This window comes from Gastrolobium bilobum, unplaced genomic scaffold (genome assembly GCF_033153095.1).
Source record: "Gastrolobium bilobum isolate Gb01-03AN ecotype WA unplaced genomic scaffold, APGP_CSIRO_Gbil_v1 utg15473, whole genome shotgun sequence".
Lineage (NCBI taxonomy): Eukaryota > Viridiplantae > Streptophyta > Magnoliopsida > Fabales > Fabaceae > Gastrolobium > Gastrolobium bilobum.
In genome coordinates, this window is record NW_026897632.1 from 60769 (window position 1) to 83108 (window position 22340).

General features: G+C 36.0%; 2 protein-coding genes across 3 annotated transcripts; both read left to right on the forward strand.

Annotated features, from left to right (window-relative positions):
• Positions 1-2679: 2679 nt before the first annotated feature.
• Positions 2680-8712, forward strand: LOC133308809 (kinesin-like protein KIN-14I). The gene is made up of 19 exons (XM_061509518.1): positions 2680-2788; positions 3125-3291; positions 3370-3513; positions 3705-3941; positions 4029-4100; positions 4429-4497; positions 4657-4731; positions 4812-4943; positions 5033-5114; positions 5237-5332; positions 5445-5618; positions 5699-5805; positions 5890-6068; positions 6291-6452; positions 6552-6805; positions 6918-7081; positions 7182-7300; positions 7860-8339; positions 8461-8712. Exons 1-19 carry the CDS (start codon positions 2680-2682, stop codon positions 8588-8590), a joined length of 2952 nt encoding a protein of 983 aa, XP_061365502.1. The 3' UTR covers positions 8591-8712.
• Positions 8713-15907: 7195 nt separating this feature from the next.
• On the forward strand, positions 15908-20509 carry LOC133308812 (ethylene response sensor 1-like). Of its 2 annotated transcripts, XM_061509522.1 has the most exons (6): positions 15908-16046; positions 16602-17531; positions 18366-18734; positions 18852-19118; positions 19414-19541; positions 19958-20509. In XM_061509522.1, exons 2-6 carry the CDS (start codon positions 16623-16625, stop codon positions 20193-20195), a joined length of 1911 nt encoding a protein of 636 aa, XP_061365506.1. In that variant the 5' UTR covers positions 15908-16046; positions 16602-16622; the 3' UTR covers positions 20196-20509. The 2 variants fall into 2 exon arrangements, with proteins under 2 accessions (XP_061365506.1, XP_061365507.1); XM_061509523.1 differs by lacking the exon at positions 15908-16046 and having other exon boundaries at positions 16114-17531.
• The last annotated feature ends 1831 nt before the right edge of the window (positions 20510-22340 follow it).

Genomic DNA, 22340 nt, shown 5'->3' on the forward strand with positions numbered 1-22340 from the left:
TTAATTTGTTAAAATACAAAAGTACTTTTATAATTAATTTGTTAAATGCACCTAAAAGTGGAGGGGCGATTATGTCATTTGAGTCTCAACCTTAAAGCCAAATACAAGCAAGTAGGGGTGTTAACGAGTCGAGCCAAGCTTTGCTTTTAAAAGATTAAGTCTGTATTTAAATAGATCAGTTTGTCTTATTTACAAAAAATAAAAGTCTGATCTAGCCTGTTAACCTGCTTTAAAAAAATAAGACACTAAAAATTTATTCAAACAAAATATATAATCAATAACACTAGTAATTCAATAAATATTCATAAATTCAAGGTATATCCAAACAGCATAATATAGAACAAAATCATTCAAAAACTCTGTTTAACCAATAAAATGGAATGAGGAAAAAGCGAAGACTATTACAAGTAGTATAAAAAATATAAAATATAAATATAAAATAATATACTAAGTCGGCCCGAGAGACTCTAATGCCGAGCTTTTGAATTGGAGCATGAGGCCTTTTTATCAAACGAGCTTTTATACAAGTTCAAACTTGGTGCCAACAACTAATTTTAGACATGTATATGACTTCACGAGCCGAGTCAAAGGCCCTGAAAGGCCCCTGACTCGTTTAGCACCCCGTGAGCAAGTATCTTATCGTTACAAAACTATCAAGATCATATTCTTATAGCATTAGAAAAGTCATGCTTACTTTACCAAAAAGAAAAAGAAAAAGAAAAAGAAAAAAAGCCATGCTTAATTTGAATTCCAGAGGCAAGGGGACCTAGCTACTAATGGGCAAAATGATAATTGTGAAATACAAAGATAGGCTTGACCAAACGTGGTGTTTTGTGGGTGAACATTGACGAAGCAGACAAACTCAACCACCCCCAACCTCTCTTACGGAACTTTTCAGGTGTTAACGCCAAAGGAGGTTTTTTATTCCGTCAAGTTAGTTAGACAAGAGATGGCACTTCACTTTTCTTTTTCTCGATTATTCTATTTCTTTACTTTCATATTATATAGAATAAGGTTGAGTTGTGACATTAAGTGACTGTCATAATGTCATGTCCCTTAAATTATACACTTGAAATTTGTTTAAGAATAAAAGGTTACATCAACAACCAATATAATATAGGGAAATATTTTTCTCATTTCGTTGGAGATAGCTATCTCATGCTATACACCCATCGAATTTTGTGCCAGCTTTTTCCATTTCTTTTTCCTTTATTTTAAAGTGTAGACCCCACATATTTATCTCTCACACATGAGAGAACTATCTCAAGCAACATGAGATTAATAACTCCCTATAATATATGTACTAGGGTCAAGGCAGACCATGCCCGAAACGCATTGTTTATACTTGCAACGTTCATATTTCGATGGAATCCTTAAACTGGAAACTTGGAATAAAAGAGAAGAAAATAATCTGAGAGAACGATGGCAAAAGCCTTCATGTGCACAAGTCGGTTCTTGATGAAGTCGGTGGGTGGATGAGGACAGGTCCATGATTTTCAATGGAACAGTAAAAACGGAGCACTTAATATCCTAAAATCAAAGCAATATCATTAACGGTTTGATGGTTGGTCACTTGATAATTATCAAAATTAAAGCATCATACGAAGGCTATGCATTACACATAAGAGCCCGAGCAATACAAACTATTGATATTTTACTATTTTAGTATAACAAAAAATGAACATTCCTTTAATTGGTTACAAAACATCATGAAATTGTTTCAAGTAAATCATTGCGTTTGTAACCAAAATGTAAATCATTGCATTTCCTTTTGAGAAATTATTTTTTGGTGGTCTTTTTTGCTTTGTTTTTTTTTTTTTTTTCAACTGCAGCACAAATAAATAGTTTTGACAAACGTTATCCGCAAGTAAAGGGGGCAAAAATCTAGGCCATTTCATTTCCATAGTATCCAAAAATAAAAAAATCCAATAAGATATATATATTTTTTTATAAATAAGCTAGAGATATCCCCACTAGGCACATCCATAAAATTCCAAAAATTTAGCAAATCCTTGCCAACTAAACTACTTTAAGACTTAATTGTATATCGCCTAAAAGGATATACAGATATCCAACCAAGATCAGCCATCAACGTTCTGCAGATTCTTTTTTTGGTGAGGGGAAGAAAAAAAAAAGTAAGTGAAGCACACGCGCTGTAAAACGAAGTGACTGCTCCCGTGTGAAACAAATCCATAGGAAAACATAAATACTAAATTTCGTGATTGGAGGTTTGGGACTAGGTTCGGAGTTGAGCTGAGGGAAAAAAAAACAATAGAACAAAGTGGACTGGGGAGTATAAAACAGATTTGGATACTGAAAGAAAGAGAAGTAACTGTTGTGCTGTACGAATATCACTTTGTATTAGTAAAGAGAAAAAATAAAAGCTAAAGGTGATGGAGAATAAGGAAAGAAATCTCAACAATACTCTCAATAGCATGATGAAACATAATATCTGAGAGAGAACGATCACACTTACACGCTTTTAAAAAAGAAACTTCTTTCGTTCTTTCTTTCTTTCTTTCTTTGTTCTCTGTTCCTCACCTTAGATTCTTTTTTCTCTCTGGAAATCCAGCGATGGATGAGATTGTGCAATGTTGATCAGCTGGATTGTTCAGCTCAGTCTCCGTTGAAGGATTCAAAGGCCAGCTCGTGATTTGGTCACTTTTTGGTGTCCAAGTTATGGCGGCATTGTCCTTTTCGGTGGCTTCGGTTGTGGAGGATGTGCTACAACAGCATGGCACTCGTCACAAAGATCTTGATTTGGAATCTAGGAAAGCAGAAGAAGCTGGTAATTTCCTCATTATTTTTCTGGGTTTTCATAAAAATTCAGTTATGGAATTGGAGATAATAATAATAATAATATTCATTTTCTGGTCTCAAGTCTCGAGTCTCTTTCTTGTATCTCTTCCCTTGCACCAATGATCTATAACTTTTCTGTATTTCTTTGTTTCGGGTCTGATCACCGTTAACTCATTCATGTTTTTATGTGAATGTACTTGTTTATCATCTTTTTCACTATGATGGTTGCTTTCACGGGAGGCTGAAGAGTTTCAATTTTTTTGCAAAGAAAAGCTATCTGGATTTTGTATTAGTTATCCTGAAATGGGAAATCTTTAATGTGCAGCATCCAGAAGATATGAAGCAGCAGGGTGGCTGAGAAAAATGGTTGGAGTTGTTGCAGCTAAAGATTTGCCAGCAGAGCCCTCGGAGGAAGAGTTTAGGTTTGGTTTAAGAAGTGGGATTATCCTCTGCAATGTTATTAATAAGGTTCAACCTGGAGCTGTACCCAAGGTGAGGTGGATCCTAGTTAAATTTAATTTACACTCAGGTTTCGGTTATTGTTTGTTTACAATGTTTTCTTCTTTTAAGGTTGTGGAGAGTCCTGTTGATTCTGCACTGATCCCCGATGGGGCACCTTTATCGGCATATCAGTATTTTGAAAATGTGAGGAATTTCCTGGTGGCTGTTCAAGAAATTGGACTTCCTACCTTTGAGGCATCTGATCTGGAACAAGTATGTAAAGCATTAGATACTTATTACTATTTTTTTTTCTTTTAAACTTCGAATTTGTATCATGGTGCATTGAATTGAATTGAATTGTTAATAACACCAGATAATTCATTAGCACTTAGCGAATTTGTAAACTCTGGAAGTTTAATAATTTATTGTTTTGTTTTCCTGCTAAATCATTGGTTATTTCTCAGGGAGGAAAATCATCCAGGATTGTGAACAGCGTCTTAGCCCTTAAATCCTATTGTGAATGGAAACAGACGGGGGCAAATGGTGTGTGGAAATTTGGCGGAACTCTCAAACCCACTATCTCTGCAAAATCTTTTGTGAGAAAAAACTCGGAGCCATTTACGAATTCTTTGTCAAGGACTTCTTCGATCAATGAAAAATCTCTGACTACTCTTAACTCTGATGTGGAGTATAATAAAATGGTAGGTAAGCTTGATTACCTGCTCTGGATTTGTCTGGTTGAACAGAAAGAATAACTAACGGAATTTTTTACATTCCTATTCTTGCAGTCTGGTTCCCATTCCTTGAGTATGCTTGTTCGGGCAATCCTATCAGATAAGAAGCCTGAAGAAGTTCCGATGGTAAGGGGATATGTAGTTCTATATGTTTCACAATTGAATTTCATCCTAATTTTACTATTCAAGTTAGACCTTATAGATTATGAATCTATTAAATTACTTGAGACTCTTAGCCTCTACTCCGTTAAAATGCATTTGAAAATTCTGACATCATGAAAAGGTACTCTTTGTTAAAATGCATTCGGAAGTGCGTCCCAATTGCAGAGTTTGCACTCCCATTACCAGTCTCCCGCTGCTTCAGTTTCATCTAATCACCCATAATACCAAGTCTAAGAGTGCCTATGAAACTACTTGCTTTTAAGTAATATTTTTCTTCCTCTGCATGGTACAGTTGGTTGAATCTGTTTTGAATAAGGTTGTTGAGGAGTTTGAGCATCGTATTGCAAGCCAAAGTGAACAGGTATGACACTTTTCACCTCCTAGTAATGTCATTAGTTTTTAGGTAATTGGCCGGTCATATTATCTGCTATTTACCCCATTCCTAGATAATACTTGTCCTTGCTTAAGTTGATTTTCTCACAAGCTGTTCTTGTTTATTTCTTTATCTTGTAACTTACAGACAAAAATAACCACAAGAGATTCTGTTTCTCAAAGCAACGGGTCTGCATCAAAGTTTGTTATGGCAGATAAAAAGGTAACACAAATGTACCCCCATATTCTGTTTCTCAAAACAATGCTTTAATTCTTATAGTCATCTACTTTGTGATTGATTAGGTGGAGAACAAGATTCATGCTCTAACAAAGAAAGAGGATTGCATTCATAAAACCCGTATTGCTGCTGAGGAATCACAAAGCCAACTTCTGAAGCAGCAAATGCTCTCTGATCAGCAGCAAAGGGATATTCAAGTACAGAATCTCAGATGATAGCCACCATTTTAAGCTTTGCATTTTTTGACTACGTTAATTAAATGTTTCAATTCCTTACGTTTTTGTAGGACCTAAAACATACTCTTCACACCACAAAAGCTGGTATGCAGTTCATGCAAATGAAATTTCATGAGGAGTTCTACAATCTTGGTAAGGATATGTGATTCATTCATTTTAAGTTCTTTACTCTATTGTACCCTGCCTTTCTTTGTTGCCTTGTGATGGGTGGATGGGTACTGCATCTTATTTAACTTTTTTATTTTTCTTTGTAGGCATGCACATTCATGGCTTAGCTCACGCTGCTTCTGGATATCATAGAGTTCTTGAAGAAAATCGCAAACTATACAATCAAGTCCAGGATCTTAAGGGTAATAAGATTACTGGCTGGCTGGTTGCTTTATGCCTAACTCTCCCATTCACGTCTTTGTAAGGTTTTTTTAATCCTAAAACTTGGTTAAGGTGGGTAATTTGTTTGATCAGGAAGTATTAGGGTGTACTGTCGAGTAAGACCCTTCTTTCCTGGACGACCAAACCATTTGAGCACAGTAGAAAATATTGAAGATGGAACTATCACAGTTAACATTCCTTCAAAGAATGGGAAGGGACGCAGATCCTTCAACTTCAACAAAGTCTTTGGACCATCTGCAACCCAAGGCTAGTTTGGTTTTCAGATTCAATGATCTCCAGGATTTATATTTTATACTATGATTGAAATTATCTCCCCTGTGCTGCAGCGGAAGTCTTCTTTGATATGCAGCCACTTCTTAGATCTGTTCTTGATGGTTATAATGTTTGCATATTTGCATATGGACAAACAGGATCAGGAAAAACTTACACTATGGTAGTATCCAATTGAAGTTTTCTTCTGAAAAAAGAAATTGATTTTTTTAATGACCTTTTACTGATTTGTGTTGTTTATATGTAGACTGGACCAAAAGAGATCACAGAGAAAAGCCAAGGCGTAAATTATAGGGCTCTCAGTGATTTGTTTGATTTAGCAGATCAAAGAAAGGACACTTTCCACTATGACGTTTCTGTTCAAATGATTGAGATTTACAATGAGCAAGTCAGGGATCTACTGGTCACTGATGGAACAAACAGAAGATATCCTTTTCCCATTTATTTGATTCTCTTTTGAAAATAGTTATACCTTCAGGTCTTGTATAACCTCCTATTTGATAGACTGGCTATATAAGAGTAGGACGTCAGAAATTATAGAGCATACATAGCATTGACTGCTGCTTTGAATCTTTTTAATAAATATTGGTTAAGCTCTCAAGATGAAAACAACTTTTAATCATGATGCTTGCCCTTAACCTTTAATACATTAGAAATTCGTAGTAGTTCTCACAAAGGGCTCAGCGTACCAGATGCAAGCCTTGTCACTGTTTCATCAACTACTGATGTGATTGAACTAATGAACCTTGGGCAAAGGAACCGTGCAGTTGGAGCAACAGCCCTTAATGACCGCAGCAGCCGATCTCATAGGTATATCCAATTCATTTTCCTGTTAACCGCTCTCTTTTTTGTGATGGTATTTCTTGGACAGAGTTAACCATTGTCTTCTTAAAAACATCAATTTGGCAGTTGCTTGACTGTTCATGTTCAAGGAAGAGATTTGACATCTGGAACTATCCTTCGTGGATGCTTGCATTTGGTTGACTTGGCAGGAAGTGAGAGGGTAGATAAATCTGAGGCCACAGGAGATAGGCTAAAAGAGGCACAGCATATTAACAAATCTCTTTCAGCTTTGGGCGATGTCATCGCTTCCCTTGCTCAGAAAAACTCACACGTTCCTTACAGAAATAGTAAACTCACACAATTACTCCAAGATTCACTTGGTAAGGTTTAAGAAGTTGGTTTCTTAATGGGGTTGTAGCAACTATATTCTTTTCTGTGCCTGAGTTGTACAATTCTTTAGAATTCTCATAATGTTGGTTGCGTTTATTTCAGGAGGACAGGCTAAAACGCTAATGTTTGTTCACATAAGTCCAGAGATTGATGCTATTGGAGAAACATTTAGTACCTTAAAATTTGCAGAAAGAGTTGCTACAGTTGAACTTGGCGCTGCTCGAGTAAACAAGGATGGTGCAGATGTTAAAGAGCTCAAAGAACAGGTTGATAATCAAATCTAATATCTCTGGTTCTTCATAATAATCTTAGGAAAAAAATTTCCACTTCAATTATATCAAGTCTAACTTTTGAATTGTCTTTCAGATCGCCAGCCTTAAGGCAGCACTTGCAAGAAAGGAAGGGGAATCAGAATATTCTTTATCCGGCCGCTCTGAAAAATACAGGAAAAAGGCTGGTGAGGTATCACCTTATCATATAAACCAGCTGGCTGTTGATGTTGGCAACATAGAGGTATGTATGGTTGTATACTTCATTTCCTAGTGGTTTCTGGTAAAGAATTCTAATTTCTCCATTAAGGCATTAATGCAAAATGGTTTGATGTATTTAGAAAAAGCCATCCCCTTAAATTTAGTGTAGAGAATTTATATTCAGAATATTTAGATCTGAAGGGATGACATGATTTTGGAACAAACACATTGGTTACTGATAATTCAATGGGATCTTCAAAATACAGTTTTGTCACTTTTGCGTACTCAACTCCTTGCATTGTTTAGGAGCAAATACGTTTACTATTAAAACTTACGGGCCAACAAGCCATGCATGAAATGTTCTGAGACACCATTTATTGTTTAAGTACAATTGCGGGAATTTTACTTGAATACTGGTTTGAGAATGACTTCATCGCATTTACTGTTTGGATCTTTGACTCGAGGAGTGGTCTCTCCTGAAGAAAATTAGATCATGCATAATTTCTTTGGTTGTTGTTACTATTCCATGTTGAACTCGGATGGAATTTGAACTATTTTTCCTGCAGCTTCAGAGTAATACCCCATTGAGGCACAAAACTCAAAGCTTTGATTTTGACGAGATATCAGCAAATTCACCACCCTGGACCCCAGTGAACAGTCTTGGACAAAACCAAGGGGAGGATGATAAAGAAACTGGTTCTGGAGAGTGGGTTGATAAGGTCATGGTAAACAAGCTAGATGTAAACAAAACTGAGAACCTCTTGGGATGTTGGCAAGCAGGCAATGGGAACTTATCAGAGGCCTTTTATCAGAAATATCTCCAAGATTCTTCCAAAGTCTACACAGAACAATCATATAACATGTTCATGGGAGGCAACCAGTTTAATATTGCAGGTTCAGATGACATGGATGAGCTTGATGCTGCAACCAGTGATTCCTCAGAACCTGACTTGCTTTGGCAATTTAATCATTCCAAACTAGCCAGCCTTACCAATGGAGTTGGATCCAGGACTATGGTATCTGTCTCAAAGACAGCAAAAAGCCCAGAATTGAGGTAATGCAAGAATGGTTTTCTATTAAAATGTTTCTTTATATATTACTAAAAGTCAATTTCTGGTTTTCTTTTCCTCCTCCTATCCACTGGATATTAATAATCTTTTCGCAAATTTTCCCAGCAAGAATGCTGCAGTTCATTCTTCTCTTGGTCCTTCACCTTTATTGAAACGATCAAATAGTGTCTCACATCGAACTGGAAGGCATCCAGCTACAGTTGACGTGAAACGTAAAACTGGGAGTAGAAAGTAACCCATCTTATTGAAAACGTAAAAGGAGTGATGCTTTTTTTACATATATATTTTTTCATTTTTTTTTTTTCAATTTTTAAGATTGAGGGGAGAGAGAGCTTTTGCTATTATTTTCCATTTTTTGTTTGTTTGTAATTTGTAATCTCACACAGATAATGAAGCAATAATGCCTGTTGCTTTGCTTGTATCATGGCATTCTTTTATTTTAACACTGTAGCTTATAGGGGATGTAAAAATTTCAAATACCTAACTCTGCAATGATTTTATTTGTAACTTCTGATCAAATCAATTTTCTAGCTGCTGTCTTTTAAAAACTCATTCCTCTTTCATACTCTCATTTTTTGTTTTTGGCCTTGCGAGAACACCCGACGATAATTTTTTTTATGGGATTCCAAAAATTATTCAAAACTCTTACTAATTCATTCTTAATGATTTTTTATTTTTTATTTTTATAAGTTACGCATATGAGAAGGGTCTTTTATTAGCTTGGCAACAATTTGTATACCTTTTTTATGAAAAAGTCTAGAGGGAAAAAGCATGGAGATAGTTTGATTTGCAGTTTTTTTTGGATTTTAAGCTGATAAATGTTTTTTTGATCTTAGGTCCTTACCATCAATTGCAAACTTACTAGTTTAATTAGTAAAACACCTTCTAATGTATCAAAAAAAAAAAAAAAGTAAACACCTTCTATTATTTTTATTATTATTATAATGTTACATATTAAGTTTCAAGCCCAAGCACAAGGATAAAGATAGGTTAAAGCATAAGTAAAGGGGTTCAATTCAACATAGAAACCAAGCAACTCAGAAAGAGTTTTATACACTTGAGGTAAAGCTTTTTGACTGATCTACTTTTCTAGTCTCTTCCTTCAAACTGCTTATATTCTTAAAATAATTTTCTTCATTTTTGTTTACGTTAAATTATTTTCTTCTAAATTTTAACAGTTTATATTTCTAGTATCAAATTAAATTTTGCTTCCCCCCTCTCAAATCTCAGTTGATGCACTTCATCATCAAACCTCAACTCAACAAATCATTCTTTACTTCTTTTTAAAAATAAAAAAAAATTCAACTTTTTAAATTAATTATATGTGTATTTTTATAATTTATAATTATAATTTTTTTAAAGATTTTACCTGTCCTAGTTATGCATGCATACTTTCTAATTTGAAATTTTTCTTTTTGATATATTTTGAAATTATACTTTTTAAATTTTGTCTAACTTTAAAATACCATACACGACATACCTGCTAATTATTCACCTTAATGACAAAAACAAGAAATTAATAGCACGAAGATGTTTTTTAGAATAAGTGGTGGAGCCGGGATTGGAGGATAAAGAATTAATTTTTTGTCTTGCATGATATCATTATTTTCTTTACCTATTAATCTCATACATTCATGAAACTCATTTAGGTAATTTTTTATCAAAATATTAACTTTTAACAACATTTCAAATAAAAAATGTACTGTTGGCCGGTTCCAACAGACATCAAAGATAGTTTAAAGCAATAATTTTTTTTTTTTTAAAAAAGAGTGTCTTAACTAAAACAATGATTTTAACTACAATTTTTTAAAAAAAAAAAATTAAAAGACTGCAACCAAGTTGCCACAAAAAGTGAATCTTTTAAGTTAGAGCAAACTCTTTTTCTTTATATGAAACCATTATACAAAGAAAAACACAACCATGCAAATGAAAAGAGAGTCAAAGGGTGGCAAAAATGTCAAAGCTTTCATTAACCAAAACATAGCATACGAAAATAAAAAAGAAAATGCAGAAAAGGTTAAACATAACACACACTTTAAGTGAAGTGGAGGTAGATTTCAACTTGAATGTTGAACCAGAACTTCTAGAAGAAGCACATTTAATAGTAATAAGAGTACTATATTAGCCTTCAACTGCATTAAAAAATATTTCATTTTTTTTGGAAGGGGGAAGCGACGGCCGCCCACCCTAGCCTCCGCCTCCGTTTAGAATGTCAAGCTATCGCATGAGGGGGGAAAAACCTCTTTTTGAGTTAAAATTTCACCCTAACAACAACACTATTTTCGGAATACTATGGATGTCTATTCTGTTTTGGTCCAACAGAGAACATTATACTGAAGATATAAGATGCGAACTGTTTTAAAAGATTTTTTTTATTAATTATAACAATAATAAATTACTGAATTATTATTACTTTTACCATCTGAACCAAATAAATAACCCCATTGGCTTAGATGGGCAGATGCGAGCCACAAAAATAAGAAACTACGTAGACCAGGAATTTTTCTGTTTTCTTTTCCGTTTTTCCACTTACAGGTTAATGAACTGAGAGGAGAGAATGATAAACAATTAAAATTAAAATTTATGTGGCTAGACAATAGGCTATAGGGGTTTGTGGGGAAACCTGAAAGATTTATAATAAGTCATGCAAGATGGGATTGTGGATGTGGAAGTCCCAAAATAAACCTCTGGAACTTTCTAGTTAGACAACGAGCAAACATGTAGAGGACCCGGTGCATTGGTCCCTTTGTGAGAGAGGGGAGGAGAGAGGAGAGAGAAGAGAGAGGGGAGGAGAGAGAAGAGAGAGATAAAGAAGGAGAAGAGAAAAGGGGACCAGGGAAATAATTTCCTTAGACAACATGAATCTTTCCCTGACAAACCTTTTTTATGTAAGGGTTCAAATTACGATCGAATCCATCGTCTCCCAAACTAAACTCAAATATTATATGTATTTTATTCCTAGACTTAAGTAATTAGGGGCATATATTTATATAATTATTTCACAAGCTGACTACGAAGCGAAATAACGAGACCAATTATATATGGGTTTTATTAATCTCATGTTTAAGGAGATAAATTATCTCATGTCATAAATTTGTAAGTTCCACCACCTGAAAAAAAATGACACAGTTATCGAAAGGTGTGTAGGAAGAAAAACTTATCTCATGTAGCGTGAGAATAGTTTTTTCCATTATATATACACATATAACCATAAGCTTAGGGACAAGAGGAGATAACCATAAGCAAATTAGGTTGTTCATTGTTGCAAAGAGAGCAACTTCTGTAGTTGTAACCGTGGGTTGAATATGTCTAACGGTGCCATTTGTTATTATTCAGTGCTTGTGTTGAGGATAATGGACCCTAAAAGAGATGCAAGAAACAAGAATGAAAAAGAATGGATGAGCAATTATGTTATTTCATCAAGAATGAGTCCCACATCAGTTACAATTGGGATTCATTACACTGACTCCTAACAACCAATGGCTTCACCAACAACTCATGTATAATCCAAGAAAAATCACATTTCACCAGATTGAAATGCTAATTGCTAATGCTCCACCAATATTATTAAGTCCAATCTTGAATACTAAGGCCCAACAAAGAGGTATATGGATACAATGAGTGACACAAGAACTTATAAGCATGGGAAGAAGCAAATTTTGTATTTGAAAATATCGAAGTAATGGCTGCAGAATTGCATATGCAAAAAGTACCGGAAGAAACCAAATCGTGAATTTCCCTGCTTCATGTGCAATTGGAGGGTTTTGGCCTATGAAAACTAGTATCATTTCCATGTTGATCCAAAGGAAAGACAGTGGAAGACAAACCAAAATAAGAGAGAACATATCAGTGTATGTCTGTATTCCAATTCTTTGATATTGCTGAGCTCTATAAGCCTGTCCACAAATAGTTTCCAATCCACTAGCCATAAGCCTGTTCACAGATAGTTTCCAATGATGAAGGGTTGTTGGGCCCTCTGAACCCAAGACCTGAGCTTTTTGACCTCATGTTGAATTTCATCTCACCTTGTTCTCTGGAACCACTAATATGAGAGTGAGAGATTGGATGATCATTGAAGGAGCCAGTGGAGCTGACGCTAGAACCAGATACGGAAGCAGATCAGAAGGCAAGCCCCTGATCGTTGCTGAAGCTTTGGGCGGAAGAGACAGAGGGGCGAGGCAAGGAAAGCTCTCTCGCCGCCATCTGAATTGCAATACGAAAATTCGGAGGAAGATTTTCCCAAGATTATTGCATAAACTGCTGCAATTGAAAGTTGCTATCAGCAAATAGAGCTTGACGTTTATTGAAATGTTGAAATATTGAACCTGCGTCTTGAAGAACGAAAATGAGCTCAATGGACACTAATAGAGACACAAGAAACAAGAAGGAAAAAGAATGTTACTATAGTGACTAAACATATTCAATTTCATTGCAAATATAGTGATCTCATAGCACGTATTCAATTTCTTTATCTCATGTCTTTTAACTTATTTCAAATATTACTATACTTTAAAATGGTGCACCTATTTTACCTTGTTGTCGCAGTCGTACTAAAAAAAAGGTAAACCATGCTATGACCGCATTTCTAAGTTCTGATTTGGGCTTTACCAGGACATTGGACCTTGGGAAGTATTTGGGTATTCCACTTCAGCACCGAAGAATTGGGAAGGCGACATTCAGTCACATCCTACATCGAGTTCAATCCAGGATTAATGCTTGGAATCACACCAGTCTTTCCCTGGCTGGTAGAATTACTTTTTCTAAAGTTGTTTTCTCAACTATACCAGCCTACATAATGCAAGTCTCAGTCATTCTCCTTGGAGTTTGTGATGAAATTGAAAAACAAATTAGGAGTCTTGTGTAGGGCTCAACTAGATCAACTAAACGCCCACATCTAGTTGCGTGGGATCAACTGTGCATGAATAAAGATCAAGGAAGCCTAGGTCTGAGGAAAATGAAGGACTTTAATAGGGCATTTATTATGAAAGTTGGATACAGGATCCTCTCTAATCCTGACGCGCTTTGGGCTAAGGTATTAAGGAGTAAATATAAGGTGCAGCCCAGTATCGTGCCTGTTGTCACTGCAACGCGAAATAGTTCCTTTCTCTGGAAAGCCATAGTCTCATCCTGGCCGGTGATGCTTAAACACTCCAGGATTGTGCTAGGTGATGGGAAATCCACTCATTTTTGGGAAGACCCATGGATTCCGGGGTGTGCTGCTCTCTCATCATATGATCTTGCTAACTCCACGCGGGTTGATAACTAAGTGGTGGTATCTGATCTCGTTTCATCATCAGGTAGTTGGTTGTGGGATGCTTTTCAACACATTCTGCCAGTTCACATCCAAGCTCGCATCAACAATATCCTCCCTCCTTCTGATACTGAAGGACAGGACCGAATTATATGGACGAAGACGTCGGATGGGAGCTTCTCACTGAAGTCTGCGTACGAGGCAATATCTAGGAACGAGAATGACTCTACCAATATGCCCTAGAAACAAGTTTGAGGGTGGCAGGATCCAAAACGCATACGTACGTTCTTGTGGCTGATGATATGGGACAAGTTTCTAATGAATGAAAGAAGATGCAAACGTCACATGACTGGTTTTGATATTTGTAATCTGTGTAACCGATTTACTGAAAGCACCCTACATGCAATCAGGGATTGCGTTGATGCGAAGCAAGTGTAGGAATATGTAGTTAGGTAAGAGGCAAGGGAGGATTTTTTTTCTCTCAACCTTCAACAATGGGTGTTGTCCAACATCTCACAGGTTCAGACTTGGTCTAATCTGTCTCCATGGCCTCTTCTAATTGGAACCATTTCTTAGTTCATTTGGCGATCTAGGAATAAGAAGATATTTCAGGGGTCTTCAGAAACTGCATACAGCACACTGATAGCTGCTATGGTATATGGCGATGGGTTTACTTGGTCAGAAAACACACTTCAGGTTGCTTGGCTTGTGACTCATTTGCGAAAAGAGAGGTTAGTTTCCTGGGTTTTCCCTCAGAACCTTGGGTCAAACTGAATGTTGATGGGTCAAGCATAAATAATGGGGAATCTTCTGCCTTTGGGGGAGAAATTCAAAATGCAAGTGGAAGATGGCTCGTGGGGTTTTGCAAAAACCTTAGTTGTGGCAACGTTTTAATGATAGAACTATGGGTATGCCTCCTTGGGCTTGAAATTGCTTGGAGGAAGGGATTTCGTTTTATATGGCTTGAAGGTGATTCACTGGTAGCACAACATCTTTTGAAAGAGGGTGGCAATCCTTATCATCCAGCCTCAAATTTGGTCCTTCGCATTAAGAATATGCTATCTTGGGATTGGATGCTTAGAATTTCCCCCATTCATAGGGAAGGAAATGGGGTTGTAGATTTGATGGCCTCATTCTCTTATTCTTTTGACTAGTCCTTATAAGAGTTTGTCTCGCCTCCACCAGGTTGTCGTGACAGGCTTGAAAGGGATTATGTAGGAGTAGCTTGGTCTAGGATGTGTACCTAGTCTTTCTTGCTGTTTTTTCTTTCGTGTTTGTTTTTCAACAAAAAAAAGACATCTTTTTTTAAAAAAGTGGGACCCACTAATTATAAAAAAAGGTCATTACATTATGTCTTACAAGACATAGTGAACTGTAGATAAAGTTTTCTACATTTAAAGTATAAATGTTTTTCGATATATATATATAGGTAAAATTATTTCTACAGTCGCTTTACGTACAACAGTGACATGTGTATGGTTATGATTCCTCATATTTAATGTTTTTCCCTTTTGTATGATTATGATTCTCCATATTTAATGCTTTCACGTATATATATGGCAAATATTTGGCTGATCACGTACAACAACTGTAGAAATATAAATCCCATATATATATATATATATATATATATATATATATATATATAGGATAAGATCCTTTGACACCGATGTCAAATTTTGAAATTTGACACCAAATCCCAACCGTTGATTTCCGCCAATCAACGGTTATCATTTATTGGGAATTACACTTATTAATTCCAATAAATGATAACCGTTGATTGACGGAAATCAACGGTTGGGATTTGGTGTCAAATTTTAAAATTTGACACCTGTGTCAAAGGATCCTACCCATATATATATATATATATATATATATATATATATATATATATATATATATATGTAAAGGATTTCTCCGGTCGATGGAGATAAGTTATCCCCTATGAGCTCAAAACGACGTCGATTTTTTTTTTTGAGTTACCCAACCCTAATTATCTTTTTGAGACGAGATGGCTCCCTCCGGTATCCCCATGAGCTTCGACTCTTTGAGCCAGCTATGAGACTAATCCGGAGTGCGGAGGAACAGTGATGGCTAAAGGATCAGCCCCCTCCCTTTACATATATATATATATATATATATATACTTATGTAAAGGATTATGTTAGAGGAGAGGAATAAATCCAAAAGAAAAATGGGAGGCGCGTGGAGAAAGGGTAAATGAGTGGAGGCACGCGCGAGTGATGTTTGAATAAGCGAGTAGGAATGCGACCTTTGTCCGTGACACAGAGAGAGAGAGAGGCTCGTGCTTTTTAGTTCAACTCATCTTTCCGACTTCTCGTTCATGAAATGACAGATGTATCCGCCTAAACGAATGGGCGGCTCCGATCACTTCACCAGCTGATCTTGCTGTCCATTTCTTCGTCCTCTTTCTTCTTCTGGTAATCACTCTTTCTTTCTTTTTTTTAAAAAAATAATTTTATTTCTAAATCACTGTGTACACTTTGGCTTGTCATAGGATCTATTCATGAATGCTCATCGGGATTTATTTTGTTATTTTTTGTTTTGACGGACACTGTTAGTCTCGTTTCCAAGCATTATTTTAATTAAGTGTATTTCCTTATGCGGTTTTGTTTCGAGTTTCGACCATTATCCCATACAGATTAAGTAAGCTGTTATTTTATTTCTATAATCACCGGATTAATGATTGTTGGATATAAATAATATATATATATATATAGATTCGAGTCGGAGTGTTATTCTTGAAAGTACTCGGTTTGGTCCCTCAACTCATATTTTTGGGTCCTGCAATTTCAACCTTCGGTCATAAGTAGAAGTTTGTAGCTCAATATGGGTTTAATTATCCAAGTAAATGGTAATTGTTGTTGATTTTGAAGTTTAAATACATAGCTGCGAGAGAATAGAACACATTCCAAATTATATTTTTAATTTTTTTGAAACATGTGATAACAACCTCTGCCATGGTGTGTTGACAGATCCGTTCATGTGGGTATTAGATGATGGAGTCCTGCGATTGTATAGACACACCATATCCCCCAGATGAGCTTCTTGTCAAGTATCAGTATATTTCTGATGTCCTAATTGCCCTTGCATATTTCTCAATTCCTGTGGAGCTCATCTATTTTGTTCAGAAGTCTGCTTTCTTCCCATATAGATGGGTGCTTATGCAGTTTGGTGCTTTTATTGTTCTTTGTGGGGCAACACATTTCATTAACTTGTGGACATTCTTCGCCCACTCTAAAGCTGTTGCGGTGGTAATGACAATTGCCAAAGTCTCGTGCGCTATTGTGTCGTGTGCGACTGCGTTGATGCTTGTCCACATCATTCCTGACCTGTTGAGTGTCAAAACTCGTGAATTATTCCTTAAGAACAAGGCTGAGGAGCTTGACAGGGAGATGGGACTTATTCTTACTCAAGAAGAAACTGGAAGGCATGTTAGAATGTTGACTCATGAAATTAGGAGCACACTTGACAGGCATACCATTCTAAAGACTACTCTTGTGGAGCTGGGTAGGACTTTAGGCTTGGAGGAATGTGCATTATGGATGCCATCAAGAAATGGTCTGAATCTGCAACTTTCCCATACTTTAACCTTCCATGTACAAGTTGGGTCTACTGTGCCAACAAACCTTCCTATTGTCAATGAAGTTTTCAATAGCCCTCGTGCTAAACGGATACCACACACCTGTCCACTGGCCAGGATCAGACCTCTTGTGGGTAGATACGTGCCACCTGAAGTTGTTGCTGTCCGGGTGCCACTTTTGCATCTGTCAAATTTCCAAATTAATGATTGGCCTGATCTTTCCGCAAAAAGCTATGCAATCATGGTTCTCATCCTCCCTACTGATAGTGCTAGAAAATGGCGAGATCATGAGTTGGAACTTGTTGATGTTGTTGCTGATCAGGTCCATTTTAGATTTCTTTTATCTTGTTGTTTGTCTTTTTTTCTTGTGGCATTCTTGTTTTTGATTGTATATTCTCCATTTCTTATTTTCATTACTCCTTATACCTTCACTCTTTGTTAATTGCTTAAAAAGTCATATTCTTGTCATTGTTACTTCAAAATTCTGTTCCAAATGTTATAGTGAACTTGTTTTGGAGTGTAGAGTACCAAGAAAATAGGGATATGGCCATCAGCCACTGGCAATTTGGCCTTGCCTTAAACAATAAAATTTTGGGGTTTATAGGTATTTCTCAAATTTCAAGGAAGGAAGATGACAGCTAATGGTTCTTGGTAAATTCAGTAAAGAACACCATTTGGAGATTGGTAAAAGGTGAAAACTAACTCCTGCTAACATCTAATAGCATATGTTGACTGTAGAGGTTAAGCTAATCTGATTCAGATGTATCTTGCATGAATTCAATATGTGCATATAGGAGCTGGCTTTAAAATGTATTGTTCCTTACTTCTATGCATGCCTCCTGATCTGAATGACAATAAATTAACTATCTGAAGCATTTCTTTCAATTGTATGCTTTCTAGGAATTTCATTTTCTTACTAGATTAAAGGACCATATTAACGGAGTGTCTGCAATTTACTTTTGTGACATTAGATATAACGCCATAGTTGCCCTTTCAAAATTTCACTGATGCTTTTTAGTGTTTCTGTGGCATTTGTTTCTTTATATGCACCTCAAATGTGGGGACACGGTTGTGTTATTGTTAAGAAATACATTTCAAAGTATTTACATTAGGCGTCTATTCCTCTACAAGCCGAATTCATTTAGCTTTCTAACAGGTAGCAGTTGCCCTTTCGCATGCTGCTATTTTGGAGGAGTCTATGCGAGCCCGTGATCAACTCATGGAGCAGAATGTTGCTTTAGATTTAGCTCGGCGAGAGGCAGAGATGGCAATTCATGCTCGCAATGATTTCCTTGCTGTCATGAATCATGAAATGAGGACGCCAATGCATGCAATTATAGCATTGTCATCACTTCTCTTGGAGACTGAACTGACTCCAGAACAGAGGGTTATGATAGAGACAGTGTTGAAGAGTAGTAATGTTTTGGCGACACTTATCAATGATGTTCTAGATCTTTCTCGACTGGAAGATGGTAGCCTTGAATTAGAAATGGGAAAACTCAACCTTCATGGTGTTTTGGGAGAGGTGATTGCTATAAGATTTTCTTCTTCTGTGCTCCAAAACAGCAGTAACATTATTCTTCAATCTTTACCGTGAACAGAATTTATTTATTGTCTTCTTGTTTTTCTATCTTAAATGCAGATCGTAGAACTGATAAAGCCTATAGCATCTGTGAAAAAATTACCTATTACGTTAATTCTGGCCCCTGATCTTCCTATGTATGCCATTGGTGATGAAAAGCGACTTATGCAAATTCTTTTAAATGTTGTGGGTAATGCTGTCAAATTCACTAAGGAGGGCTATGTTTCTGTAAGAGCGTCTATTGCAAAACCAGAATCTTTACAGGATTGGCGGCCTCCTGAGTTTTATCCAGCATCAAGTGATGGCCATTTCTACATACGAGTACAGGTTATGACTGGGGCATCTAAATATCTTAGGCTTAATTGTCTTAATTTCTGACTTGTACAAGTTTTGGAAAAATTCCATGTGTTTTATATCCAGATAGTAATGTGATTACATTCTTCATTTATCTAAATAATTAAGTCACCTGGAGCATCCATGCCTAGATGCCAAGGAATTAGCCCAGAGATATCTGCCATTTTATTTTGTTGTTGTCGTCATCCTCAATATAGCATGTATTATAAATTAAGCTAGATAATTACTTGCCATCTCCTTATTATTGACCCAAGCCTTCTTTGTGCAGGTTAAGGATTCTGGATGTGGCATTCTCCCACAAGATATTCCACATCTCTTTACCAAGTTTGCTCAGTCTCGGAGTGTACCAGCTCGATCCAGCAGTGTTGCTGGTCTTGGGCTTGCCATTTGTAAAAGGTAGAGAAAATAAAATCCTATAAAACTGCTGAGTTTGCGGTAGTTTCTCAATGTTCACGATTTGGATCTGGATCCTCTCATGTGAAAATTCACATGACCATGTTATGTGGGGAATTATAACCATACAAAGTGGATCAATGGTAATAAAAGAGGAAAGAGAAAAAATGATAAAATAGGTAGTTATGAAATCATAACCGTTGATTTACCTTTGTATGGTTGTGATCTTTTCACATGACCATATCATGTTTTTTTTTTTCACATGAGAGGATCTATTTTCTCATGTTTTAGAGTAATTCTGTTGATTACCTATTCAGACACCATTTATTGCACCTATGCTAATGGATGTTAATGCTATTTGCTTAAATATTAGTTTTTATTTTTCAAGCTCTTGACTCTTCTCTTCAACATTGATTCAGATTTGTAAATCTCATGGGAGGTCACATATGGATTGAGAGTGAGGGCCTTGATAAAGGAAGCACAGCTACATTCATAGTCAAACTTGGGATTTGTGGCAATCCAGATCCATCAGATCATAAAGCTGCAAACAGAGGCCAAGCATATAGCGGAAGTGGAGGCCTCACTAGATTTAAACCCTTTGTCAAAGATGATGACGACACTGGTTTTTCTAGTCGACGCAATCAAAGAAGTTTCTAAAATCCAAAATTGGATAACTTTCGACCAGAGTCGACTAGATATAATAAACTTCATTTTGCATATGCTAAATTGTATAATTTGCAGTTTGCAGCTATAGGTTAGGATTACTATGTCAGGCATATTTCTAACAAACGGGTCTTGTCTGAAGTCCTGTCATGTTAATTAGCATACACTACAATGGAACGAAGGAGAGATGATCAATAACTTAAACTGACTTAAAGCACATAATTATTGTGCTGGTAGCTTTTGTTTTATGGAACTGACACCAGTGTGAATCAGTTGTCTGTGCTCCACCATGTTGGTTTTACGTCTATCACTTGTGTTAAAATTTGACTGTTCCATGCAAGAAGCTTTAGTACTCAATAATATATAGACATGTAATTGGGAGATTAAATAAATAAATGCTACGGTTAGTTGTTGATGGATCAAGAAGCTTTGATACATGATCTGTGGATTTGGAGTTCGTATGACAATGAATAAGCTTTTGAAAATTTAATCGCAGATACTCAGTTCCGTTCAGAATCTAGATACCAAAAATTGGTTCGCGTAAAAATGGACGTATTGGTTCGCGTAAGCATGCTCGTAAAATACCAAAGGGAGTTATTCATGTTCAAGCTAGTTTCAACAATACCATTGTGAAAGTTTCTCGTTGCATAAAAGCATAGACCTAATCTTATGATGATTGTATTCGTAGATTTATCTTTAACAAAAGAGAGAACGTTACGCCGATGGCGTACAAAATACAGGGAAAAAAAAAACAAACTAAGCCATAAACTCTATCAGAAAATGGACACGAAACTTAATGTTGAATATTCTTTTGAAAACATGCCATGTCGTGACTAGGGGTGTAAATGAGTCAGGTTGACCCAGCCCAGCTTGGTCCAGGTCCGGTCTTTCAGAAAAGTAGAGTATGTTTAGGCTTATAAAAAAACTTTTTTAACAAATAGGTCATAGGCCAATTTTGTCAAGCCCGACCTACAGCTTTGTAAGCTAGCCTATTTAATTTATTAAAATAAAATAATAAAATAATATTTATTTTATGTGGCAAAGACGCAAAGTACCAAATATCAATATCTCTGATTTTTTGTGCTATTTTATTTTATAAAAGGAAAACTTGTCTAATGTCTCCAAATTTTACATGCTATTGCAGCTTAATACCAAAGAGTAATGGATACCTTGTTGGATTATGATGTTACTGATAAAGATCTTTCAATAATACTCTTATTTCCCTTGTCTTGATGGTGGTTTAAAGATTTTTAGATAAATGACATTCTCTTGTAGACTTTATTTCAGCTTCCGGTAATTGTATTTTTTTTAGAGTAAATACCTTTTTTGGTCCTCAGAAAATTTCACGAGGCCCGTTAGCAAATAAAAAGGCTCATCGTGGTCTCTAAAAAATTTAAATTGGACTCATTTTAGTCCTTTTGAGGACTAATATGGCTCTTTTTTGAATTTGTGAGGGACCACGATTTCAACTAAATGGGTCCTTTTGAATTTTTGAAGGACCACGATGGGCCTTTTTATTTTCTAGGGACTAAAACGAGCCTCGTGAAATTTTCTGAGGACCAAAAAGGGTATTTACTCTTTTTTTTATTTTCTCCATTTCTTTGACTCTATTCCTCTATGATATACATTCTAGAGCTGGGGTATTATGTTGACTATTTCTTGTTTGTCATTTTTTTCTTATGAGAAGTACTAGTGCATGCATGAATGAAACTTTCTTTGCTCTATACAATTATTTTTTTTGCTTAGTATCTACAGTGAGAGGCCTACAAGGCCTGTAAGGCTATGTCAGGCTTTCTTATTTGTAAAAATAGGCCGGACTTGGCCTACAAATAAAGTCTTTAATAGGTCAGATAGGCTGAATTTTTTTTGACGTAGACTTGGACCAAAAAAGCCAAAGCCCAGCGCATTTACAACCCTAGTTGGGACTTTAACGATACAGTCTTTCATTTGCCTAGACTGCTTTCACAAAGCTGTGCTACTGTCTATTTTATAGGAGCAAATAAATACTAAGATTTCCTCTCTTTATACATCAGCTTAATTTCTACAGAAGTTTCAGTAACGAATTATAAATTTGCAGTTGAAATCAAATTTCTGTAACTTCACTTTTGTATTTAATATATATTATGAATTTATGTTTGC